Source organism: Octopus bimaculoides, chromosome 2 (genome assembly GCF_046866305.1).
Source record: "Octopus bimaculoides isolate indiv1 chromosome 2, ASM4686630v1, whole genome shotgun sequence".
Lineage (NCBI taxonomy): Eukaryota > Metazoa > Mollusca > Cephalopoda > Octopoda > Octopodidae > Octopus > Octopus bimaculoides.
The window spans coordinates 64,555,542-64,581,905 of NC_142929.1; the positions used below are offsets into that span (position 1 = coordinate 64,555,542).

The following is a 26,364-nucleotide window of genomic DNA, read 5'->3' on the forward strand; positions in this document are numbered from 1 at the left end:
GAACCAGTTGGCTCTTATAACAGTAGTATACACGTCCGATCAATTTTTTTTTCTTTTTTTCCTTCCTCGAAGAACTGAAACATGACCAAAGAACATGGAAAAATTGATATTACTGAGCGGTTAGAGGCAATGTCTTGAAAAACAGACAGCATATTTTTATTTTTAGTTAACTTGTTGATAAAAATATGCTATCAGACGTGTATATTACTGGTATAAGAACTAACTCGTTCTTAATCTATGGACCCTGCCGTAAGCGTTATGAAGGGCATAGGCCGGTTTTTATATAGATCCGCACCACTATTTTTTTTTCAATTTTTCCACCGGGTGCGGATCTATATATTAACCCATAGGCCAATGCATCTATATATACATATATACATACATACATATATATATATATATATATATATAAACACATATATGTATATATACATACATATATACATATGTGAAGGCGCGTGTCGTAAGGCTCACGATCGTAAGGTCGTGAGTTCAATTCCCGGCGATGCATTGTGTCCTTGAGCAAGACACTTTATTTCACGTTGATCCAGTCCACTCAGCTGGCAAATATGAGTAGTATCTGTATTTCAAAGGGCCGGTCTTGTCATGCTGAATCTCCCTCAGAACTACGTTAGGGGTACACGAGCAAGCTGTTCCGTTGATTGTATCAGCTGGGACCCTCGTCGTCGTAACCGCTGGAGTGCTCCTTCTATATATATATATATATATATATATATATATATACATTTATATGTATGTATATAGGTATGTATGTATATATATTGGAAGGTTTGGAGGTGATGTACAGGAATTATATCATAGAAAAAAATTAAGGTACTCAGAAATCTGGATGGTTGTACATTTACAGATTTTTATTAATGTCATGTTTTATAAATCATATAAAGCGCTTTTCACCTAATCATGTAGGATTTTCAAATTTTTTTATTTCACTTTGCGATGTATATATATATATATATATATATATATATGTTATATGTATATATATACATGTATATATATGTATATATGTATGTATATATATATATAAGTATATTTATGTATAATATATATGTATATATATGTGTGTGTATATATTTAGCTCATTGGAGCACTTCAAAATGGATTGGATTAAATGGAGAAACAACATTTGGGGATCTCCACTAGAAATATACCAATCCCACCCAAGAACAGAAATAGGGTTGGATATGCGGTATTGTTCCTGTCGCTATGCAACACTCATAAGTGCATATGCTCCAACTATGAATTTATCAGAGGATGATAAACTTGCCTTCTATCTATCACTTATAGAGATAATACGCAATATCCCCCATGATGACGAAGTTGTCATTTTGGGTGATTTTAATGTTCGCGTTGGTGCAGATTGAGAGATTTGGGGTGTCCTAGGAAAGCATGCCCCAACAGGTCTTCGCAAGCTGAGTTTCATGTCCAATGAAGGAGACGACGTTGGCATGGGTGCCAGTTGTCGAATCTAATTCGCTTTCGATTTCACTTGCCTCAACAGGTCTTCGCAAGCGGAGTTTAGTGTCCAATGAAGGAAGGTACGCATAAGTGGGCTGGCTGAGGCCTTAGATTTAGGTCTCACTTGGCTTGCCGGGTCTCCTCACGCACAGCATATTTCCAGAGGTCTCGGTCAGAAGTCATCGCCTCGGTGAGGCCCAATATTCAAAGGTCGTGCCTCACCACCTCATCCCAGGTCTTCCTGGGCCTACCTCTTCCACAGGTTCCTTCAACTGCTAGGGTGTGGCACTTTGTCACACAGCTATCCTCATCCAAACTCGCTACATGACCATACCAGTGCAATCGTCTTTCTTGCACACCACAATTGATGCCTCATAAGTTCAACTTTTCTCTCAAGCTTGTAACACTCTGTCTAGTATGCACACTGACATTACACATCCATCGGAGCATATCTTTCATTGTTTCAGGGCTGATAAAGAAATTGTCAGCCAAGAGCTAGTGCAGCCCTCTTTTCCACCAGGGATTACATCCTGCATTTTCTGCTGGATCAAGAGTGAGAAGGCCAGGAATAGTAAATTTTTTTGCTCTGGACTCCATGGGCACCTAAAGTAATTAAAGAAAGCATGGTACATGCTATCAGGTCTTATTTGATTCAGGGTGATGACAACAGTGTGTGTGTGCTTGTGGCTGGACAGATTCAGTCAAGGTTTACCTTTGAAGAATGCTTCAAAGCAGAGTTAATAGTGGGATACTATATCACTCTGCCAAACAGGACAAAACACGAGAAGACTTTTTTTTGTTTTTTCTTTCCTTTTATTGTCTATACCAGTGATTTTCAACCAGGGTTCATATGGCCCCTGAGGGTCCATGTAAGATTTTGTGGGGTCCACAATTGTATTTTAAAGGTCCCTAAAAAACTTTTGCTTTGGAAGTATGTATTGGCATGTATTGCAAGATAGCTGCCATTTCTAGTAGTGTAAACTCTTAGTATTAATGGTGATTTTTGTGTTATTGTTGTATAACTCTCGTGTGGGTGCTAATCCAGAAGACCAATAATGAAAAGCTTCCCAGTGTAACAATACTATCAGATTTCATCAATTTCAAATTGACAGAGGATATAAGTATTTATGGATTAGATAATATATCATAGATTGTGAGGACAAGTCTGCTGTAAACATTATTTATTTGCAGAATGCTGTAATCTACAAGTTTCAGCTTAACTAACTGTTAAGAATGGACACCCAATCATCTAAGAATGCTATCTGAAATGGCCTGTGTAAGGAAGGAAAATTTATCTTTCCACTCCTTAACATTCCAAAACCACAACTCAGCAGCATCTCGTAATGACTTCACAGGACTTTGAGAGCTTTTACAGATCTAGACAAGAGAAATGTCAAATTAAAAATTAGAGAAACTAAAATGAAGATTCAACTTTGAATGTAATTCAATAATTATACAAAATTCTAGATTTTATTCCTAAAGATCAAAATACTTTTCTTTTCTTGTTTTTGCATTTGTTTTGTTTTTCTTTTTTTCTTTTAACACATTGTATGTGTGTAATTAGAGGTTCATGTATTGGCATACAATGCCTTGGATTATATACAATATGACTATGCTTCAAGATGTTATAAGAGCTGTAGAATTATGTTCCTCAGCAAAGTACCTGGCTTCCTCAAATTTGCCTTTCTGAACAGAAAACATGCTTTATTTTTGTAGCTTAGCTATAAAAACTGTTGTTCCATCAAACAAAACATCACCCTCATCTAAGCCTGACAAAGAAGGATGTTAAAAAAGAAAATAAATAGTAGATAGAGATTTAGTGTTGCAATTTAATTCCAGGCTCGCAAGGAATGAAGCCAGTATGCTCCGTTGGATGTGTAATGTCAATGTGAATACCCATCAGAGTGTAAGTATCTTGAGAGAAAAGCTGAACATTAGAAGCATCAGTTGTGGTGTGCAAAAGAGACGATTGCACTGGTATGGACATGTGGTGAGAATGGATGAGGATAGCTGCCTGAAAAAGTGCCACACCCTAACAGTTGAGGGAACCCGTGGAAAAGGTAGGCCCAGGAAGACCTGGGCTGAGGTGGTGAGGCAAGACCTTCGTACATTGGGCCTCACCGAGGCGATGACTACTGACCGAGACCTTTGGAAATGTGCTGTGCGTGAGAAGACCCGGCAAGCCAAATAAGATCGTTGCCAGTGTCCCTGGACTGGCTCTTGTGTGGGTGGCACATAAGATGCACCATTTTGAGCGTGGCCGTTGCCAGTACCGCCTGACTGGCCTTCGTAGGATTTTCGAGCGAGATCGTTGCCAGTGCCCCTGGACTGGCTTGTGTGGGTGGCACATAAAAGACACCATTTCGAGCATGGCCGTTGCCAGTATCGCCTGACTGGCCTTCGTGCAGGTGACACGTAAAAGCACCTACTACACTCTCTGAGTGGTTGGCGTTAGGAAGGGCATCCAGCTGTAGAAACTCTGCCAAATTTACATTGGAGCTTGGTGTTGCCATCCGGTTTCACCAGTCCTCAGTCAAATCGTCCAACCCATGCTAGCATGGAAAGCGGACGTTAAACGATGATGATGATGATGATGATGGTAGGGAAAGTGTTGTTTAACTTCTGGTCGGCTCTAATCAGGGAGGCTAACTATCAAAGATTATTGGCCATGATAATCTTGTCTGTTTCCAGTTATATTGTATAAAGAACTTTAGTATTTAATATGTTCTTCCTTTTTTAAGAGCACAGGGTGTGACATGTGGGAGATTTGGCTGCCATTTCTAATAGTGTAAACTCTTAGTATCAGTGGTGGCGTTTGTGTTATTGTATAGCTCTCATGTGAGTGCTATAATTAAAGCATCCCAGTGTAACAATGCTATTTTTTATTCCAAAGTAATTTAGCCAGAACTAAGTTATCATGTGTATCCTTCTTGAGATGTTAGGATGTAACTTGAGCAGAATTAGCTATTTCTAACAAATGACAAAATGGTGTTCTTTCATAGGCTTGTATAAACTTTACTAGAGTCCACAATAACAGTGTAAGACAGATTTGAAAAAAATTTCTGCAAATCCCTTGAATATCACAGATCATATAACTGTAAACAAATTACAATGGTTACTGTGATGTTAATAATGAGAATGATGATTATAACGGTGCTGCTGCTGTTGATGATGATGATGATGATGATAGAGATGAAGGTGATGATGACGATAAAGTGGAGGTGGTGGCGGCAGCGGCAAGTATAAGTTGACTGAATTTTTGTTAGAACTCCTGCTAAGCTGATGATTCAGATTTAGCTGTTGTGAAAAATAAATCAAATCCTTCTTAATATAGTTAATCTTGAATTCTGTCTGCTTCTTCAGAAACTACTGTTTAATCTTTCCATCTCCACTCACAGACCTTCTTAATGTTGATGCATGCAATATTGTCCAGAAAGAATAATTGATACAAACCATGCCTTATCTTTGCATGCCTCCTTTGTAGTCAAAAACACTTGTAGTTTGTCTTAACCTACATTTATCGAATCTAAATGACATCTAAAACTGTTAACCACCTGCATTGACTTTATCACAAACCTCAGCATGGTCAGTCAACTTGCTAGAAATAGCAACCAAGTCTCACTTAAATCACACAATACTGTCCTTAAAAGTAGAAGGATAATGTACGAAGGTTAGTTGAGGCAATCATAGATGGAACACCTTTTAATACAGGTCTGCTCATATAGGGCTAATATAGTGCTAAGCAATAAAAATTCATCTCCATTGTTTATCTGCTCTATCAAAACTGATTGGGGCTTCAGGTAGCAATCTCCATCACTACTACCAGCAACATCGTCTTTATCATTAATACTATCATTACAACTATCATGACCATCATCACTACTGTTCTCATCATTTGATGCTGGTTTCCCATGTGCATAAGTGAAGCGCATGTGTTGCAACTGAAATTGTCTCTGAGCAAAAATAATTCAAATTTGTTAACATAGTCTCCAAATATGGAATGTTCCTATATTTTACAGGTCAAGGTATGACAGTTGTTCTTGAAAGTGTATTCTCTATTAATCAGTGATGAAATTCTTGTATAAAGGATCTCTCTTTTTTATTAATATAAAACAAATTAAATTTCAAATAATTGTTAACTACTTATATATAGTAAAATTAAACTTAGCATTACAAGCTTTGTGAAGCTTAATTCAATGCCTTAGCCATCGATACAGCACAATACCAGAGAGAGAGCACAAACTAACTGACTCCTCAAGTTAGGTCAGAGATATGGGGGCATGCACTATTGCAACATGTTACTGCATCCACCATTTGTCAGTATTTGCTCAGGTCATCCCAGGAAACCCTTTGTGAGCAGTATTCCAGTCTGTCTTCATTTCTGTGAGATACTTCTTCATCCACTATGACCATGCGGCATGTGACCAACCAACATGGTCTGCCACCCTAGCTGGACCCTCGGAGAAGAGAACACAATATGCAGGATCCAACTCAGCAACATGGCCAAACAGTCTGAACTGACACTCCTGAATCATACATGTAACAGGATACATCCAAGCTTCTGAGTATAGTTGTTTGTTGGACATGCAGTCTGACCAGTGGTAACTCAATCTCAGTGTTTCTAAATTGTGTGTGTGTGTGTGTGTAAGAGAGATCTCAGCTGGAACATCTGTGGTCATGTCTGCTGGATCAGGGTTGAGCAATAACACCATCACAAAAACAGTTGCTCAAGAAGTCTGAGAGAAATTGGAATTAACAATACTAATTAAGGAGTTACTATTTCATCACCTGCATGAAGGTATAGCCAACGAATTCAGAAGTTGAATTTGAAATCATGGATCCCTGCATTTGAACCCACTCCATGGTTTCTTCAGTAAGTGTCTTTTATTGTAGCCTTGGGTCAGCCATTGCCTTTTGAGAGAAATTGGATAAATGAAAACTATATAGAAGCTCATTGGATAGATTGTATGTGTAATTCAAAGGTGCCAGCCTTGTCACAATGTCACATGTTGCCTTTTGTCTTTACAGAATGAATCAATAAAGTACTAACCTAGGATAGTTAACTGGCAGAATCATTAGAATATCAGACAGGGTTTTTTTCTGGCTCTTGATATTCCTAATTAAAGTCCTTCAATGGTAGACTTAATCCATTACCTCGTTTAACATAACCACCTGGTCCTTGGGTATAATCTATTCAGTTGCAAGCATTCAGACCAAGTCACCAATTTAAGGATAACTTTCTCCCATCCTCCTTCCTGCCAGTTGCTAGAGGACTGTAAAAAGTCATAAGTACTGCATGTTGGATTCATTAGTGGGTATTTTTTCAGTTGTTTGATCCACCGAACTACCTAAATTGCAGATACAGTTAATCCAAATATTGGATAGATAATAATTGTGCCATGACATCAAACTCAGAACTTCATGACTGTGAAATGAATTTGTAGTCATTTGACTCTGTCCGAGCCCTTTTATGTTTTATACATGCACACATTCACTACATTACATATACAGGTTGGACCCAACTGAAAGCTTATTTAGCTTCAGTTGTGGTTCATGTGTAATTTGTTATAGAAATGCAAAGAAATGCTATGATTATAAAGTGTTTTTTTCAAGTAACACAATGCAATCACTGATGTAAGAACTTCAGCTCTTTGACAAACATGCTTCTTGGGTTAAATTTATTTTCTTAAACTGTTAGAACATCTAAAATTAGCATCTTCTAGTTTTATTTTTTTTTTTTAAATATGACCTTGGGGAATTAAGTGAAACATGGAAAGAGCTACCATTTTAAATTCTCTATTTTGTTATTCACTTTTCTTTTTTTCTTTTTATTTCCTAATTTTAGGTTACCAACAAAGATCTCATGGATGTACTCCGAAGGAAAGTTAAACTTAACTTACCATATGCCGGAATATTCTTGAAGAAAGATGATAGGTTTGTTCATTATTGCATTTTAAGCTTTTGTGAGACTTTAAGCTGTATAATATGATATCCTCATTTTTGTCTGAACTAACTAGCTGTATACATTACCTGATAGCCAGGCCATTGTTATAATCCTATTTCTCATCTTCTCATCAGCCCTACTCTTTTACATCTCAATTTACCAGTCCTTCATTCTGAAAACAGCAGCCTTCTGGCATTTTTCACACAGATGTTCAACCTAAATATCTGTCTCACCAATTTAGAAGAGAGTGCAAAGTTCATGGATATTGGCTTTATTCCTCTGATTAGCTTATATACTAAAAAAAAGTATGTCCTTCTTACAGCTAATCATTAAATACAGAGTGGAGTCTTTTTAAGGTTTCATCAGTGGACCTTATAGCGTTAAGGGCTTTACTTAGACACAACAATTCTAGATTATGTGGTCAGCAACATACACAGAAGTAAGAGAAATTGATACCATATTTTAAATGAGTTACAATCCTGTTGCTTTCTCTAGTTTGAAAGTGTAATAAGCATATTTTCAAATGCTCTGTGATATATAGTTAACCAACCAGAAACAAAATGAAATACTTTAAATTTGCTCCAATAACAGAATAGCTGACAGCTTGGTATTATATACATTTGGCTACTTTCTCGACATACACTCTCATCAATGGATTATCTGACAGTGTTGTTTTACATAAGCTTATTTTTGGTTTTCCATATAAACATTTTCCAGAATAAGGAGAGTTGGATGAACTTGCAAAGCTGAATATTTTGCATGAGAGGGTTGTAACACTTTTAGCTTTTTATTTTGTTGTTTGTTTGTTTTCTATCATCTACATTACAATGAAGGGATTGTGATAGATTATACTACATCAATATGAAGAGTCTATGAGAAAGCTTTAACCATTATTTTGCTTTCCAAACACTTCTCACAGTATTTTCTTCAGATTTTCAAAAGAAGTATTCTGCTTTAGATCCACAAGAATTAATTACATTTAATTAGTATGATATCTGGCAAGATTGAACAGAATTTAGAACTATGAATGTGGTATAGGGGAATCAAATTGACCCATATTCTGTGATACCACATTGCTATTAATAAAACTGATGTAAATGGATTTTGTGTTGCTACCTGTCTTGTTCATATAAGGTTGACATTGACAAAAACCTTCTAGCAAGTTCTCTTGTAGATCATGATTGTTGAACTAATCTTAAATAAGCCAAAAGTAAGAATTGAAGTAGTCTTCCATATCTTATTTAACAATGTAACAATGGTCTTAAGCAATAAATTTTTATTTTCCAGTAACGATTCTGAAGTAATTTCCTCTATGGATGATATCTATCCTATTGGGTCATTTGTTCAAATCACAGAAATGCAAGATCTTGGTGACAAGTTAAGAATGATTGTTTTAGCTCATCGTCGGTATGTATTTAAATCCACATCTGTAGAGTTTTCTGTTTTGAAAGTTACACAGATGTACTGAACTTATTTCTTTTTTTCTTTTCTTTTTGTCTGTACTTATATTTAATGTAACATTGACTAAGAGTTACTAATGCGACCAATACCACAAATGCTAGTTCTGAAAGTAACAGTTGTTTCTCATACAGGCCTAAGACCAAATATTTGACTGGTACTTTATATACTCAGGAAGGATGAAAGGCAAAGTTTCCCTTGGCAGGCTTTGTATTCAGAATATAAAGTAGCATAACTAATTACTGCTAGGCATTTTGTCCTACACTCTAACAATTCAGCCAATTCATTGCCAATGATGATAATAATTTCTAATATAGGCATAAGGCCACAAATAATTTCTAATACAGGCGTAAGGCCACAAATAATTTCTAATACAGGCGTAAGGCCACAAATAATTTCTAATACAGGCGTAAGGCCACAAATAATTTCTAATACAGGCGTAAGGCCACAAATAATTTCTAATACAGGGGTGGAATTTTAACTCAGATTGCTGAGAGCCAAAACAACTACAAAAAAGCATTTGTGTAGTACCCTAACAATTCTGCCAGTCATCGTAAGAATTTCTTATACAGGCTCAAAGCCAGAAATTTGGTTGGGTGGCATTGTCAATTGAATTCTGGAACTTTATTTTATTGATCCTAAAAGGATGAAAGACAATTATCTTGGAAAATTGAACTCAGAACATAAAGTCTTAGCTAAATACTGCAAGGGAATTTTGTTTGACTGTCTAATGTAGTTCATATTAAAGAGGTGGTGATTATGATGATGTTGGACAACTATTTATTTTTAGAATCAAAATTAACAACATCATCTTTGAATCTGAAGAAGTAACAGACCAGACTTGTGGTAAGTTTTCTTTCTTTTTCTTCTTTCTCTTTCTAATTGCGTTTCCATATGACTTTCATCAGAACTTGCTTGTAAATTCCAGGATTTTTTAATAAATAAATGTTTCCATATCTCCAAGCAATTTCTGTTCCAAGAAAGGCAGCATTTAACATTATATTATTGCTTAAGTTCTGTCTTATGGAATAAAGCCCTATTGAATTAAATGATTTCTTAACTCGGCACAAGTCTTAAACGTTTAGATGTTTAAGTTTAACAGCCATTCTTTATAAATGACTGATTAGCATAAAGTAGGCACCAGCAGGATTTGTTCAGAGCATAAGTGGGTGTAACTAATATTGGCAAAGGATTTTTTCTGAAACTATCAATTTAACCATCCACTGCCCTTAATAGGTTAAATTAAAAAGGGTTTTTGACAAGAAGCACAAGATCACAAATTTTGTGGAAGAGTGGTTTACATAATCCTTATAGTTGTCTAGCATTTATTCTCTATAGATCCCAAAAGATTAAAAAGCTGAGTCAACTTTTGCAGAATAAATATAAAATAAAAACAAATGAATATCCTCCCTATGCTTTTTAGTAAAATAGAAATATGAAATTTTTAATTTGCTGAATTTACATTCTGTCCAAGTAAACATCATATTCATTTGAAAAGGTTTTTCAGAGAATTTTGAAACTAATTAACTAAATTTATTTCTTAAAAAGTAGTATATTACTGTTTGTTTGTTTTTTTTTTCTCTATTTCTTTATAGATGATAAAAAACGTAAATCACGGCGCCACAGACGGAATCAAGAAAATGGAATAAAAGATAATGAAGATCTTGAAGTGATTGAAAAAACTTTGCATTCAAACACAGGAAAAATGTTGATGGCCAATGTAGAAAATTTAGTGCACGAGGAATTCAAGCAAACAGACGAGATTAAGGTCTGCTATTTACTTGACTAATCCTTCTGTTTCTCATTCGTTATTCTCACTGTTGTTAATAGCAACTACTGTAGTTTGATGATGCTTGTCTGCAAATACTTTAAGAATATTAACATGAGCGGTGGTTGTTCTGTAGAACATTACTCCTTGATTGCAGCAATTCTTAGTGAAACATTAGTTTGTTCTGCATTTAAATAATTAATATGAAGGAAAAAAGAAAACTAAGTAAAAGGAAGGAAATTCAATTAGTTTACAAATACATTAACTCAAAATTGTTGATGACTCTCCAAGATCCAACTTTGAACTACAATGATGAGTTCTGTACACCCATATCTGGCTTAACACACTTTGGTCAGTATCAAAATTTCTGACCCCAGACCTGTATGTGTGTATGTATGTATGTACGTCTGCCTGTCCTCTTTAACATTTATATATATATATATATATATATATGTATCCTCTTCAACAATTATATATATATATATGTATATATGTATACATATATATGTATACATATATATATGTGTGTATGTATATATATATATATATATATATATATATATATATATATATATGGGAGAATGTACGAAAAAAAACAATAACAGACGAGGACAGGTGGTGTAAACAACAAAAGGATGTATTAGTATGACGCTCGGGAATACGGAAAGTCTTTAACGTTTCGAGCTACGCTCTTCAACAGAAAGAATACGGAAAACAAGGAGAAAAATATATATATATACATATATATATGTATATATATATGTGTACGTATAAGAAGGGATGACCACTAAGTGGACATCCATTATGCTAGAAATAAATCACCTACGATCAAATCTCAAAGAAAAGAATGTTCTCTAGAGAAATTCAGCACACACCAGAACATAAACGGGCAGACAAATGAAAATATACAAAATAAAGAATTAGTCACAGACTGGTTTCGCTATTAACACAAATTTACTTACATAACATATATATATATATATATATATATATATATATATATATATGTATGTATATATGTGTATATACCAACTTTGAGAACGTGGTTATGTATATATATATATATATATGTATATATATATATATATATATATATATATATATATATATATATAGTGTAGGTATCAGCTAGTGAAATTTAGTACCTCTAAGGGATAATTAAATCCAAAATCGCTCCTGGTTATTACCTGGGTAGTTACAGTGTTTTGTAAAGTTGTACGGTAGCAGGTGGTTCAGTTGGTAGACCGTAGTTTAGGTTATACAGAAGAAAATGGCTGTAATAACGCAGCGCCTCCTGCTAACTTAGATATAGACCTGAATAATAATAGCCCCCCCCCCCCCCACAATATAACACAAACAAAGATACACCTAATTTTTTATGCGGTTGCAGGGATAGAACAAAGTGCCATTTCTCAAATAGATGCAAGACAAATAATGTAGTTTACTAATGTAACATCCACACAAATAACCGAAGTCATACATAGGCGCCATTAAGAACCAAATGATTCTTAGATATAATGCACACTAATCGAGCTTCAGAAATAGGAGTAAGGCCAACTCAACAGGTCTAAGTACATACATTTGGGAACTTAAGGATAAAAAAATAGATTATAGTTTAAACTGGCGTATACTCACAAAAACAACCTCCTACAACACCACCAATAGACGCTGTGATCTTTGTCTATCAGAACGCCTAGCTCTACTTACAGCTAATCAACCCCTTCTGAACAGAAAATTTGAGAACAACTTTTTTTGTCTTCATGTGTGCCTTTATGTATTTTCAAAATACTGGTAGAATAGCCCCTTTTGTCTTCAAGTAGGCCTCTATGTCTTTCATAATCCCAAACTTGAATAGTCATCTATATAAGTGTAATTAACTGGGAACCACCTTAAACACTTACACACAAATAGTCACCCCATAAACTCACTCGCCCTCCACATTCCATAATAATTTACTTTGCACCTACATAGGACCCCTTCTAGCAGTAAGAACTTCCTAAACTCTAGTAATAATATAATACTTAGCCATAATACAATTCTAAAACACCCTACCTAGTCTAATAAAAATTGGTATGAGTTAGCTCTCTTTTCACCCTAAATTAGAGTTACCCCCCCCCCCTTAACTTACACCACTGGTGAATAAACCCACTGCAGACTAAAAACAAATTTAATGCACATGTGCGAAAAAATATGCTTAGTCAAACTCGGAACCCCACACCAAACTAATATTCACCCCACTCTAATTGCCCAACGAAACTAACCAGTCTATTTCAAGGCTGTTGGTCGGGCTGTACATTTAATTCAAAGAACTAGCTTTGTTACACACGCTACTTGTTTATGTTAAGGGTACATATGTCTGTAGAGTATAGTATAGTTGATTAGACAGTTGAAGTACTTGTCATCAAAATCAAGGAAGAATCTATATGCTTTACCTGTTATATATATCTATTCTCTAAATGCAAAATAAATTGTGAAACAACTAAACTTGCTTTTAGGCACTGACATCAGAGGTTGTGAAGACTATCCGAGATATCATTGCAATGAACCCACTATACAGGTATGTATACTTACATTCCATTAAAAGACTACAATTTTTGTATTATGAAAAACGTGTAGTCGTTTTATTATTATTATTTTATGATTTTTACTTTGTATTTTATTATACTTATTTATCGTGCATTTACTTATTAATTTTTTCTGAATGTGACTGAATTTTCATAGATGAGTTCATGAACTTTGGTTCTTTTCTCTAAATTATATATTTAGATATCATATACTGTGAGACTTAATTTAATTTTAATTTTTAATAAATTGAATTTAATTGAGTTTTTACCTGTATTTTGGATTTTTATGCCTATATATTATTATTATTATTATTATTATTATTATGTTTATATATACACACATATATGTATATATATATACACATACACACAGACACACACACACATATATATATATATATATATATATATATATATATATATATGTGTGTGTGTGTGCATATATAATAACATGTAGTCCATTGTCTTGTTAGAACACTGAATATTTTTTTTAGGGATTATATATGGAATGATTTGTCTTTCCAAAAATTCATTGGAAATGTTTAGGTTCTGCAACTAATAAACATCTTACAGTGATAATAGCATCTTTCATATGTTACCAAATTACTCCTTTGTGTTTTAAGTTAGTCAGCACAGAAGAGCGAGCCTTTGCAGGGCTTTCCAGACTGGTGGGATTATTGAGAGCTAATGCCCAGTATGAACATTTATGTCATTAAATGGAGAGTTAAGTTTCTTTTGCAACACCATTGTACACTTCAATGACAGACAATGAAATTGTCATCTCGTTGATTGGCTCCCTGGCTAATCAGTTGATATAACGCTCACTCTTTTTTTTTTCATTTTTTATACTCGTTCCCTACCATTTTGTCTTCTAAACCTTACTTTGATAAACAACAACAGAATTTAGTTGACAATGTTTATAGAAGCTAATTGATATACAGTATTTCTGTCTGTGGGTCATTTTCTAAATGCAAGCAGGAATATTTAAGACATTCTGTGGACATTTTGTCTCTCATCAATTTAATTGAAAATTATGAAAAATCAAAAAATTAGAGGTAAGAAATGTTTGAATATAATTGTTCCTTTTTTTTTTTTTTTTTTTTTTTTCTACCCATCAAATATCAGAGAGAATTTAGCACAGATTATCCAAGCTGGACAGAGAATTATTGATAACCCTGTGTACATAGCTGATCTTGGTAAGCTGACTGTATTTGATTTTCCAAAATATAAAATATTGTGATTTAGTTACTTCTAGTAGTTAGTGTGGAGGCGCAATGGCCCAGTGGTTAGGGCAGCGCACTCGCGGTCATAGGATCGCGGTTTCGATTCCCAGACCAGGCATTGTGAGTGTTTATTGAGTGAAAACACCTAAAGCTCCACGAGGCTCTGGCAGGGTTTGGTGGCGAACCCTGCTGTACTCTTTCACCACAACTTTCTCTCACTCTTACTTCCTGTTTCTGTTGTGCCCGTAATTCAAAGGGTCAGCCTTGTCAAATTGTGTCACGCTGAATATCCCCGAGAACTACGTTAAGGGTACACGTGCCTGTGGAGTGCTCAGCCACTTGCACGTTAATTTCACGAGCAGGCTGTTCTGTTGATCAGATCAACTGGAACCCTCGACATCGTAAGCGACGGAGTGCCAACAAGTAGTTAGTAGGATATGTTACAGATATTGTTACAATAGCTACATTGATTTGATGGTTACTTCAGTTAGAGATGTGTTGTTGTTTAACCCCAGGTCAGCCCTGATCAAACAAGGAGATTCCTGTCATAAAAATTACAATTCTATACTATGAAGAATATATTGAAATATGGCAGTTATCAGCAGGAAATGATATCAAGCTGTAATAAACCTTGACTGGGAACACATGAAAAGATTTGATTTCAGTATTTTAGATCTCCACACTACTTGTCATGGTATTCTTAATCTTGCCTACCTCTAAATTGTTTTCATTCTTTATTCTTATTTACTCTTCATCTGAGACTGCTTACCTAAAGTATGATATCTAACTTGTTAATGGTATTGAAACACCATGGCAAAGTTAATGGCTAATAATATATAATGAAATTATTGTGTATAGTGCTTAGGTTCACTACAACTTATCAAAGTTGCATGTGCAGTATGTAGAATTATCTACAAAAGTCAGGAAAGTGAACAGTATGAGTCATGATACACATGTAGGAATGCATATGGAGGTGGGTGTATCAGGTGTAGTGTTGGCGAATCTCAGGAAGCATGGAGGTTTTAAAGGATGCAGTGTCTCGGCAACTAACAACTGATGCAAGTAGTTTGTTCCATGCTTCAGCAACTCTGAGTGTGAAAAAATGTTTCTGAAAGTCATGGGAGCTGTACTGTTTCCTGACTTTATTTGTGCTTTCAAGACCAGATTCAACCATTGACTACAATATCATCAAATGTGCCTACATGTGTTGGTATCTAATGGTTCTTGAAAATAATGTAGGCGCTGGCGTGGCTGTGTGATAAGAAGTTTGCTTCCCAACCACATGGTTCCAGGTTCAGTCCCACTGCGTGGCACCTTGGGCTTGTTGCATATATATATATATATATATATATATATATATATATATATATATATATATACATATATATATATATATATGTGTGTGTGTGTGTGTGTGTTTGTATGTGTATATGTATATATATATATATGTGTGTGTGCTTATATGTGTCTTTGTGTCTGTGCTTGTTCCCACTGACCGCTTAACAACTGGTGTTGATGTGTTTACATCCCTGTAATGTAGCGGCTTGGTGAAAGAGACTGATAGAATAAGTACCAAGCTTAAAAAGAAAATAATTATTGGGGTTGATAAGTTCAATTAAAAATTCCTTGAGGTGATACCTTAGCATGGCCAGTCTAATGACTGAAACAAGTAAAGGATAAAAGATATGTTAGTAAATATAGATATGTGAGTAGAAACAGAAACAATGAATAATGGTTGTTTCCAGCAGTCATTTAGCAGGAGAACCAAACTAAAATTTTGTTTTTGCATCTTGTATAGCTAGACTTACATTACATACTCAGAGTAATGTAAGTTACTGAATAAGTCTTAGAAAACAAATATTTAAAATTATATTCCTTGTTGCTTTCCAGGTGCTGCCTTGACTGCTGGAGAACCAGATGAACTACAACAGGTACTTCAAGAAGTAAATGTAAGTTAAATATATCTTCTAAAATTTCTTATTTCTTTACTACACACAGAGGGGACAAACAAGGACAGACAAATAGATTAAGTCAATTATATCGACCCCGAAAGGATGAAAGGCAAAGTCGACCTTTCACTTTCTCCTCTCGTTCACTTCAAAACAAAAGTAAATAAATTAAAATTATTTACGAAAATTAATGAATTCTGGATGAAGTGAAAGATCACCATTCACTTGAAAATAATTTTAAAAAAACATTAAAATATTGTCTGTTTAAAGAAAGCTAAAATATAGATACTTACTGTACAAACAACTTACATTTTTGAAATTACATTCAGTTAAAAATATTTCTAAATGATTAAAATGTTGTGTATGTCAAAAAGTCATTTTATTTTTTTTTCTTAGAGAGCACAAAGACTATGTGTGTGTATATGTCACAGATAGCAGACATGTGTTTGTGTTGATTGACACGCCATTATATTCATTATATGTGTGTATGTGTATTGACATCACAGAAGCCATGTTTTTTTTTGTCAAGAAATAACAAACAAAACTTGAGGTCCAAATATCACAAAAATTTGTACTGCACTGCCAAAGGTAAGTATGGAAATAAATATGCAAAAAAAGAAAAAAATTAGATAAAATATAATATTTCTGAGATATTTCAATACACACAAACATCTCTAGAGCTTTAGTATCATTAAGATGATAGTTTAAGGAAGAAGTGATGTTTATTAAATGCCATTTTTTAATTTGTAATTTATTATAAAGGGAAGCAATTAACAAGAATTATTTCTTTTTTTGTTTGTTTGTTTTTTGGGGACAAATTAGATACCACGTCGTTTGATGCTGTCATTGTCATTGTTAAAGAAAGAATATGAACTTAGCAAATTGCAACAAAAAATAAGCAGAGAGGTAAGTTGAAGATCTATTTCTCTTTCATAACCAGCACATTTCTGTTAGTATTGATTGTATCTGCAATTTGTTAATAAATTTATAGCTAGTGATTAACCAATATGCGTGATACATGGTCCTTGTGATGGAACCTATTAACCAACCTACCTGTTATCACCTGTAAATTTCTTACGCAATTTTAAATGAGAATAATGACATTTATTTTTTTTTCATCACAAATAAACATCTGATTTCACTAGATAAACATCGTCCAACATCTTATAACATGGAATTTATATCCAAATTTTGGGGCTATTCTGTAATAGTAACTCCAAATTTAAATGACGCAGTGTTTGCGTAGTATACTTAAAATCAGATGGCCCGAACACATAAGCAATATGGAGCTATGGCAAAGAACAAATCAAGTTCCGATTAGAGAACAAATATTTAAGAGAAAGTGGAAGTGGATTGGTAGCACAATTAGAAAAGACACACCAAATGTAGCAAAAAGTGCTTTACAGTGGAATCCGGATTGATATAGAAAGAGGGGTAGGCCTATGAACTTGTGGCGTAGATCAACACAAAAAGAACTAGAGAAAGGAGGACATTCATGGCAGAGTATAAGTACAGAAGCGAGAAATTATGCGACATGGAATTCAATTATAAGTGGCCTATACTCCGCATTGGAGGGGTAAAGGTAAGAAAAAAAGGTAAGAAAAAAAGAAGAAGAAAAAACAAGTGAAGCAGTGCCAGCAAATAAAAATGTGACAGACATAACCTTATTTGATTGTAGAGTCAGTTATTTCAATTTCAGTAATGACAGCAACACTAACAGCAATATTGAAGGCAAGAAAAAGTTTATTCTAGAAATACAATGATGAGAAAATTGAAGAAGTATTTCTTTTTGAAATTCTTTAGATAGTAACTGCCAATCACATTTGTCCCATTGACTTGAAACTTCCTTTTATTTTTCCCTATTGAACTGTGCCAGATGATGACTGCAGTTATGATTCATTACACAAAGCAAAATAAAATGAAACAGACTATGGCTTTGTACTTGCAAAGACAAACTGCAGGCATTTTCTGCAATAATGAGCATTAAGGAAGGTGCCCAGGATTACCAAATCCCAGAGCACAGATGAGCACTTTAACGACTGCTATGTTTCCAGTATTGTAACAACAACAAAGTCTATAAACTTGCCTATAAACTCATGGGGAAGCAATTTTTAACCCCATGTAGCAGGCTGGATGAAAGATGTGATATCAGGTCGATATGATGTAGCCCACTACTAAATGTAGCATGTAGATGTACCGCTTGAAGGTTCTAACATCAGAGTACCAGTAAACATTGAAGAATCAACACCAAGAAGGAAGAAATATTATTTACATATATTTATTCATTTGCTCTACAGTTAGTTAAAGAGACAGTAGTAGTTGATTGTATAGAAAAAGATTGTCTGTCAGTAGACAGTGAAAGAGTAAGGAATGCATGGTGCTGACTAGAAAGGAAGAAAGGTGGCATCATCTTTCTTGGGGCTAAAAGGAAAGTGCTGCTCTTGGTCATGGCTGACGCAAAAGAGTGTGTTGCACCTTGGTCTGACTGACACAAAAGAAAGGGTGTTGCTCTTTGGTCATAGCTGACACATAAGAGGAAGAGATAGGAAATTCTCTCTTATATAGACTATGGTCAGTAATGTAGGTCAATCCCTAAACAAAGGACTGACCTCTCCTTGACCAGCACAGGTCCTAGGGCGTCGACTGTTGCATCATCAATCATCTAGTGTGGAGAGGATTTCCTGCCTGTTTTGACAAGCAACAAGCAAGTAGATTTGGTTTCAAATCTTAGGCAGGGCCAAGCTAGATCCCTACACCCATGTTTATAATAAAACCCATTTCATGGCAGTGTACAAAGGACATTTAAGGTAACAGATTTTCCATTGGCAAAGGAATGGTAGGGTATAAAGGTCAAATATGTTTCCAGCAATATATGCCAGACCAGCCCATGAAATGGCATATGAAAGTACAGATCTATGAGGTGTTCATTAGGTACTGTTGTAGTTTTAAATTTTATACAAAAATGGAAAATGGTTGTGCAAGTCAGGGTACAATGTAACCTGAAAATTATCACTTCCATACCATAACAAAGACCTTGTGTTAGTTTTTGACCTGAATTGCAATTTGGTCAAACTTGCACTTTGAAACTGTAGGCACAGTGATTGTAAAAAGAAAAGGGTTGCTATAAAACTTAGAAAGAAAATGTAATCTGATGGCAGAAAGGGAAAACAGAATTTGCTAGTGATTGTATATACAGATATGAAGCAAATTAACTTTCTGTCCGCTTGTGCTCAACCTCCATGTGAATGAAAATGGCAGAGCATTTGTGAAACTTGAATACAATAATTACATGGTAAAGAAATAAGTTGTGGCAGTTCTTGGTTTGGTATATAGTAAACCTGAATATTGTGAATCCCTTCTTACTATGTAATATATTATATCATGTGGGGTTCAAAAGTGATCTGACTAGCTGCAAATCTGAACAGATGCTGTAACAAAGTTTAGAGTTGGCTATTCATTCAAACAGATAACTGTTGGGGAAAGGCAAAAATCAGTCAGAAGGATATTCTCCTGAATTTAGTCATTCTCCATAAAATGTAAAAAAATTGACAGTTGCAAGAAATTCTGCTAAGCATGCCATCATCAGAAAAGAAAGCTCATAATAGGTGGTCAATTGAAGCAAGTTTCATCATGCAGGATTCCATGATGTTGGATAGAATACTTTACAACTTTCCATAAGAGAAACATTAATTTGTCTAATCATCATTATTTTACATCAATTTTATTCTGCACTGGACAAAACTTATTGAGGCAGTACTCTATGGTCAGATGCCCTTCCTCTCAAACAGATGAATGTGTATGAAGTATAGGTGCAGAAGATAAGGAGGAGTGAAAGTTGGTATCACCTGCATAGAAGTGGGCATTGTGGGAGATGGCTCCAAGTAAGTTGTTGATGTATAAGAAGAAGGTTCTTAGGAACGGAATCAATCTTTAGGATACACTAGTTGTAATAGTTTGGTCTCCATTTATCACCAGATGATGTATGTGTGTGCGTCTGTGAGTTCTAACTCTGAACAGTTATTTTGCACAGTACTAACAAACTTATACATTATGCCACAAATATGTCATATAAATACACAATAATTTTATTTTCATTACAAATAGTCATGTATACTTTCCCTGCAGTGATCTAGAAAAAAAAAAAAAAAGCATACGATGAGGTTAACAGTCCCCAAATAGTTTTAATAAGTATTAATAATAATAACTCTCCAAAATATAATTATAATCATCTCTTCATTTCTTGCTTTTATAGGTGGAGGAAAAAGTGAAAAAGCAACACCGAGAATACATGTTGAGAGAACAGCTGAAAATAATCAAGAAAGAACTTGGTCTTGAAAAAGATGACAAAGATGCAATTATTGAAAAATTCCGTAAAAGATTAAAGGTTTGTTTGAGTGCAGATCTTTACATATGTAATTTTTCTCTTTAGCATTTAAATAAAAATGTTTGGTTATTGATTTTGTAAGATGGGTTCTTTAAAATATAGAATTTAGCCCTCAATAAACCAAGTCTACAACCTAGATTTAATTTTCTGTTGTTTAACTAGCTAACATTGCTGTTGCTTGGGACCAAACTGATGCACAATTTGTTAGCTATTTCCATGTCCTCGTCCTCAAATCAATTCATGGGCAGCATCTTTCCTCCAGTAGAAAAATCACATATATTGAAGAGTCTGGAATGAGTCAAAGGAGGGGAAGCAACATATTTGATATTTAATGCCTAAAAGCTAAAGTAGGGTCAAATATATGCTGAAATAGATATTAGTTGACTACAGATATTACTTTTTTTTTATTATTTAAGTAGCATGAACAGGAAACAACTTTTTCACCTCTCTTTCAAAAAGTCACCAGCATGGCATTGAATTTATAAATATATATCAGGTTGAGTAAAAAGTAAGCAACGTTTTGAACCATGAAGAATTTGTACCTCTCTCCTACTAACTATTTTTTCAAATTGTTTCCTGCAAGAGAAGGAGTTCAAAAATCAAACTGATGTTGAAAATGCGTTCAAAGAGTTCATCAGTTCCAGAACTCCAGATTTTTATGCTACCGGAATAAACAAACTTGTAACTCGTTGACATTAATGTGTTGTTTGTAATGGTACTTACTTTGATGAATAAAATTTCCGCATTGTTGAAATATATTGTGATGAATTTCATGTTTGAAAACGTTGCTTACTTTTTACTCAGCTTCATATCTCTCTCTCTCTCTGTATACATATATCATCATCATCATTATCGTTTAACGTCCACTTTCCATGCTAGCATGGGTTGGATGATTTGACTGAGGACTGGTGAACCAGGTAGTTACACCAGGCTCCAATCTGATTTGGCAGGGTTTCTACAGCTGGATGCCCTTCCTAACGCCAACCACTCCGAGAGTGTAGTGGGTGCTTTTACGTGCCACCGGCACGAAGGCCAATCAGGCAGTACTGGCAACAGCCACGCTCGAATGTCCTTACATGTGCCAGGGCACCGGTGCCATCACGATTTCACTTTCGCTTGCCTCAACAGGTCTTCGCAAGCCGAGTTTCTGTTTCCAATGAAGGAGACGACGTTGGCATGGGTGCCATCCGTCGAAACTAGTTCAATTTCGATTTCACTTACCTCAACAGGTCTTCGCAAGCGGAGTTTAGTATCTAACGTAGGAAGGTACGCATCCTGGAAGAGGCCTTGGATTTAGGTCTCACTTGGCTTGCCGGGTCTTCTCATGCACAGCATATTTCCAAAAATCTCGGTCAGAAGTCATTGCCTCGGTGAGGCCCAATGTTCGAAGGTCGTGCCTATATATATATAAGAGCATCCACCTATAAAAATCATGCCAAAACTGACCTTGCCTGTGCTGGTGGCATGTAAAAAAGCACTCAATACACTCTGCAGGGTAGTTGGTGTTAAAAACCATACCAAAACAAACACTTAAGCCTGATGCAGTCTTCTTCCTATCCTGCTCCTGTTCAACCCATGCCAGCATGGAAAGGCACATAGTAAATGATGATGATAGTGAAGATGATATATAACATATGTATATTTGTTAGCCTTAAGAGAGAGAATTATTTTAAAATGAAGTACCATCCACGTGATAATTATATATTCCTTGGTAAAACATTAAAACCCTGAGGTAAATATGTAATGAAAGAAATGTAATGATGATAGGGTTTATTTTTTGGGTTTTTTTCAACATATGCACCTGCTTCAAGTATGGGAACCTGTTTGACTCTAGCAATTGTATTGCTATGTATATAAGCACAACCTAGTATATTGGCATCACTGCTACTAACATATTATTTACAGGAGGTTCAAAGAATAGGGCAACTCTATGTGGAATATAGCAGACTGTTGAGTTTTAGATATGAAAATATATTAGTCATTGCTTGATAAAACTCTTACAAGAAAGATATAATAGCTATAGTTCCTGATGTGTAGAGTATCATACATAGACCAACCTCTCAACTTACTTTCAAACTGATGTTATGTTTTGTTTTATTATTTTATTTTATTTTATTTCAGGATCTTGTTGTTCCTAGTCATGTTATGGATGTAGTAGATGAAGAATTTAGCAAACTGTCTTTTCTGGACAATCATTCCTCAGAATTTAAGTAAGAATGATACCTATTTCTATTCATAATGTCTTAGTTTTACTTGTATTTTAGCTTATTTTTAGATGTCGTTGCATAAAACATGATCCTTAGAGAGTGACTTATAGACTTGATTTTTAATGCTTTTAGGAATTTTTGCCTCTTTTTGTCCCCCAAAAATAAGATCTTGGACTTAACAGTTTTAAATATAACAAAAGGATTTTTTTTAATTCATTAAAAATAGATTTTAATAAATAATTAATCATTGAGGAAAATTTCATTGGATAAGTAAACCTAATGAAGGAATTTAGTGGAGGGGCCAATTATATATGACCTGTATACATTTATACATACTTACACATTCATATGTATACATTCATATGGACTTAGAACCATACATACAAATTCAGAATATATGCAGACTCTTTCACACAGCAGTAAGTCTAAAATATGTATATGTCTGTATGTATAAAAAATCTCTGTAAGGGTTTACTCTTAAAATTCTTTTTATGTGAATTTTAAAGGGTGTGACGGGAACATAGTGGTAGGTTCTATCATAATGATGTTATTTTGTGAGAGAATTAGATATAGACTTAAGGGTGGATGGATTAGGGAATTTATGGCATTACATTATATACTGGAATATCCGAATGATTTACAGTATCAAAAATTTTGTATGCTTTGTGTCTACTTTAAGAGGATTTTTGATATTATGTGTTAATGCTTTATTGATGAATGGTTTTTCATAAATTTTTGGCTGTACACAAGTTGCATAGATTTTTTTTTTTGATTTTTTATATATATATATATATATATGATTTTGTTCTAGAGATTACTTTCTATCACAAGACACTACCTACTGTTATATTTCCAGAAGACAATATTTGTACCTTCTGGGAAAGAATAAGATAAACATCTAAAAAAAAAAAGCTCCATACTTATTTTCAATGTTAAGTTCTATATTACTTTGTACAAACACTGACATTATATTTAAAGTTCTATTTTTATAAAATTTGTTTTCACTGATGGCTTGCTTTAACCCTTTAGCATATAAACCGGCTATATCCGGCCAAAATATTTAATCTGTTTTATGTTCAAACTGACCAGATCCAGACTCTCACACCTACCCTACAATGTTATTCTACATTAAGTAATTACACCATCAAGATCTTGAAGATATGAGATAATGCATGATTAATTCAAATCAATGTGAATCAAGAAGCATTATGTTTGATAGAATAATCTGAGCGCTAAAGGGTTAAAATAATAATTTTAAATTTATTTGTTTTAATTTTATCAGTTTTGCTTACACTATTAAAAGAAAAGTTCTAGATTTTGGGGTTTTTTAATATTAGAGGAACTCAGTCAAACTTATATTAACATGGAATGATGTTTGAATTGCAGTGTAACACGTAACTATCTAGATTGGCTGACCAGTATGCCTTGGGGATGCAGCAGCAAAGAAAACTTTGACCTTAATTATGCTAGTGAAATCCTGGAGAAAGATCATTATGGTATGGATGATGTAAAGAATAGAATTTTAGTAAGTTCCTCTCTAAGTAAATTGTAATTGTAATACTGATATTTTAGTTTCAACTCTGACTTTCAAGTTCAAATTATGTTGAGTGCAACTTTGCCTTTCATCATTTTGGCATCCAGAAAATAAGGTTCATTTTCTGAATGTCAAACGAGATTAATGAGATTAATTTTGTTCCAAATACAATATATATATATATATATATATATATATATACTTTTTCCCTCTGTCTCTCAATTTTTTTCTTCTTTTTAGCATCTGGATGTTAAATGATGATGATGATTTAGCAAATGTGTGCTGACAAATTATCTTTACATTATAAAGCAGCTTTCTCACATAAATCAAAATTAAACCTCATACATTTATAGTTAAGTATTATATGGCCCTTAATTGTGAGTGTGTTTACACACTCTTTCAAATGAAATCACAGTAGTTGAAAGGAGAAGATGTTGATAATCTCTTTTCTGAATACACAAGCACTTTGTTAATCAGAAATTATTTTTATTTAATGAAAATTTGATAAAATCTAATCATAAGTAAGTGAAATTACGCTAAATAAAACTAAGGTGAAACTCTTTTCACCCTGGTCATATCAGCAATTCTGAAAACTTCTGGGTGCGAATTTTACATGAGAAGAAGCTTATTTGAACAAATTTTATCCTGAAAATCACCTACGTAACTTAAACAGGTGCGCAAATTACATAGCTTTTTATGGTATTTGAACTGTTAGGGTTGTTTTCGCACTTTACGCAGAAAACCTTCAACAAGTAAATAGTATTTTCCATAACAATAGATCCACTTATTTTGGTTAGTGACTTATTCACCAATATACCATGAATGACGATGCCTTTCATGTCACTTCAACCAATTGACAGGCACTGCATGAAGAACTTTTCAGACTTACTTTGAATTGTTATTATCCCATATCCAATTTGTATGTTATTACGTAACATGCTTCACAATTTTGGTATACATACTTTATTGGTATTTTCTCCTAAGTTCTATATACTCTGGGAATGCATCAAAGCCCTTTTCAGGGCTACATTATTTGAATTGTTACTATTGGGTAATTAAGTTGCATAGTATTACGTACCTGACTTAATGATTTTGGTATTCATAATGTATTGGGATTTTCTAAATACAAGATGGCTCTGTATTCTTTGTAAATGCACAAAAATCGTTTTAAGGACTACATACTTAGTATTGTTGCTATTGGATTAGTGAAATAATTATGAGAATGGGACCAGGGGATAAGCCCTGCTTTTCTGGGAATTACTGGGTGTGTCAGCTAGTGTCTAATATCTGTGATAGTCTGTTCTATTCAGACTGAGAGTTTTCAGTCACTTATAAGCTGATTTATCTGTATATTGTAACATGTAAGAAAGTGATGAAAAATAGAATGTATTGTTTTTACACATTCAAACTGAAAGCACAACTGAATTTGTTATTATTTTACTAAAATTTGATCTTAATACATTATATATCTACAAAACAATTTCAGAAAATTTCATTTTTAAATTTAGGAATTTACTGCCATTAGTACACTTAAAAAGTCAACTCAGGGTAAAATCCTTTGTTTCTATGGGCCACCTGGTGTTGGTAAAACCAGCATTGCAAAATCAATTGCCAAAGCATTGAATCGTGAGGTAAGTTTATATTTTCTATTGTTTATAATATGTTACCAATCAATTTTTATTTTAATTTTTTTTACTATTTTTGAGGTTTTGTTTCTAATTAAAGTTTTGGCAATACTTCACTATGCACAAGATTTCCAAGCAGGAATTATTTAACCAGATCTTTAAGAAATGTTAATATGTTAATATCCTACACCATTCAATCATGAATTGGGATTGCTCCCTAATTTCTGTG

The 26,364-nt window shown here is 34.2% G+C and overlaps 1 protein-coding gene across 1 annotated transcript in view; it reads left to right on the forward strand.

Annotated features, from left to right (window-relative positions):
- Positions 1-26,364, forward strand: part of LOC106872622 (lon protease homolog, mitochondrial) — a 46,756-nt gene that overhangs the window by 1,199 nt on the left and 19,193 nt on the right. Inside the window, exons 2-13 of the mRNA XM_089346570.1 lie at positions 7,325-7,413; positions 8,711-8,830; positions 9,672-9,727; positions 10,477-10,649; positions 13,145-13,206; positions 14,339-14,409; positions 16,327-16,385; positions 17,208-17,291; positions 20,638-20,769; positions 22,891-22,979; positions 24,363-24,501; positions 26,019-26,141. Coding sequence (XP_089202696.1) covers positions 7,325-7,413; positions 8,711-8,830; positions 9,672-9,727; positions 10,477-10,649; positions 13,145-13,206; positions 14,339-14,409; positions 16,327-16,385; positions 17,208-17,291; positions 20,638-20,769; positions 22,891-22,979; positions 24,363-24,501; positions 26,019-26,141 — 1,197 coding nt within the window. The remainder of the gene's footprint in view (positions 1-7,324; positions 7,414-8,710; positions 8,831-9,671; positions 9,728-10,476; positions 10,650-13,144; positions 13,207-14,338; positions 14,410-16,326; positions 16,386-17,207; positions 17,292-20,637; positions 20,770-22,890; positions 22,980-24,362; positions 24,502-26,018; positions 26,142-26,364) is intronic.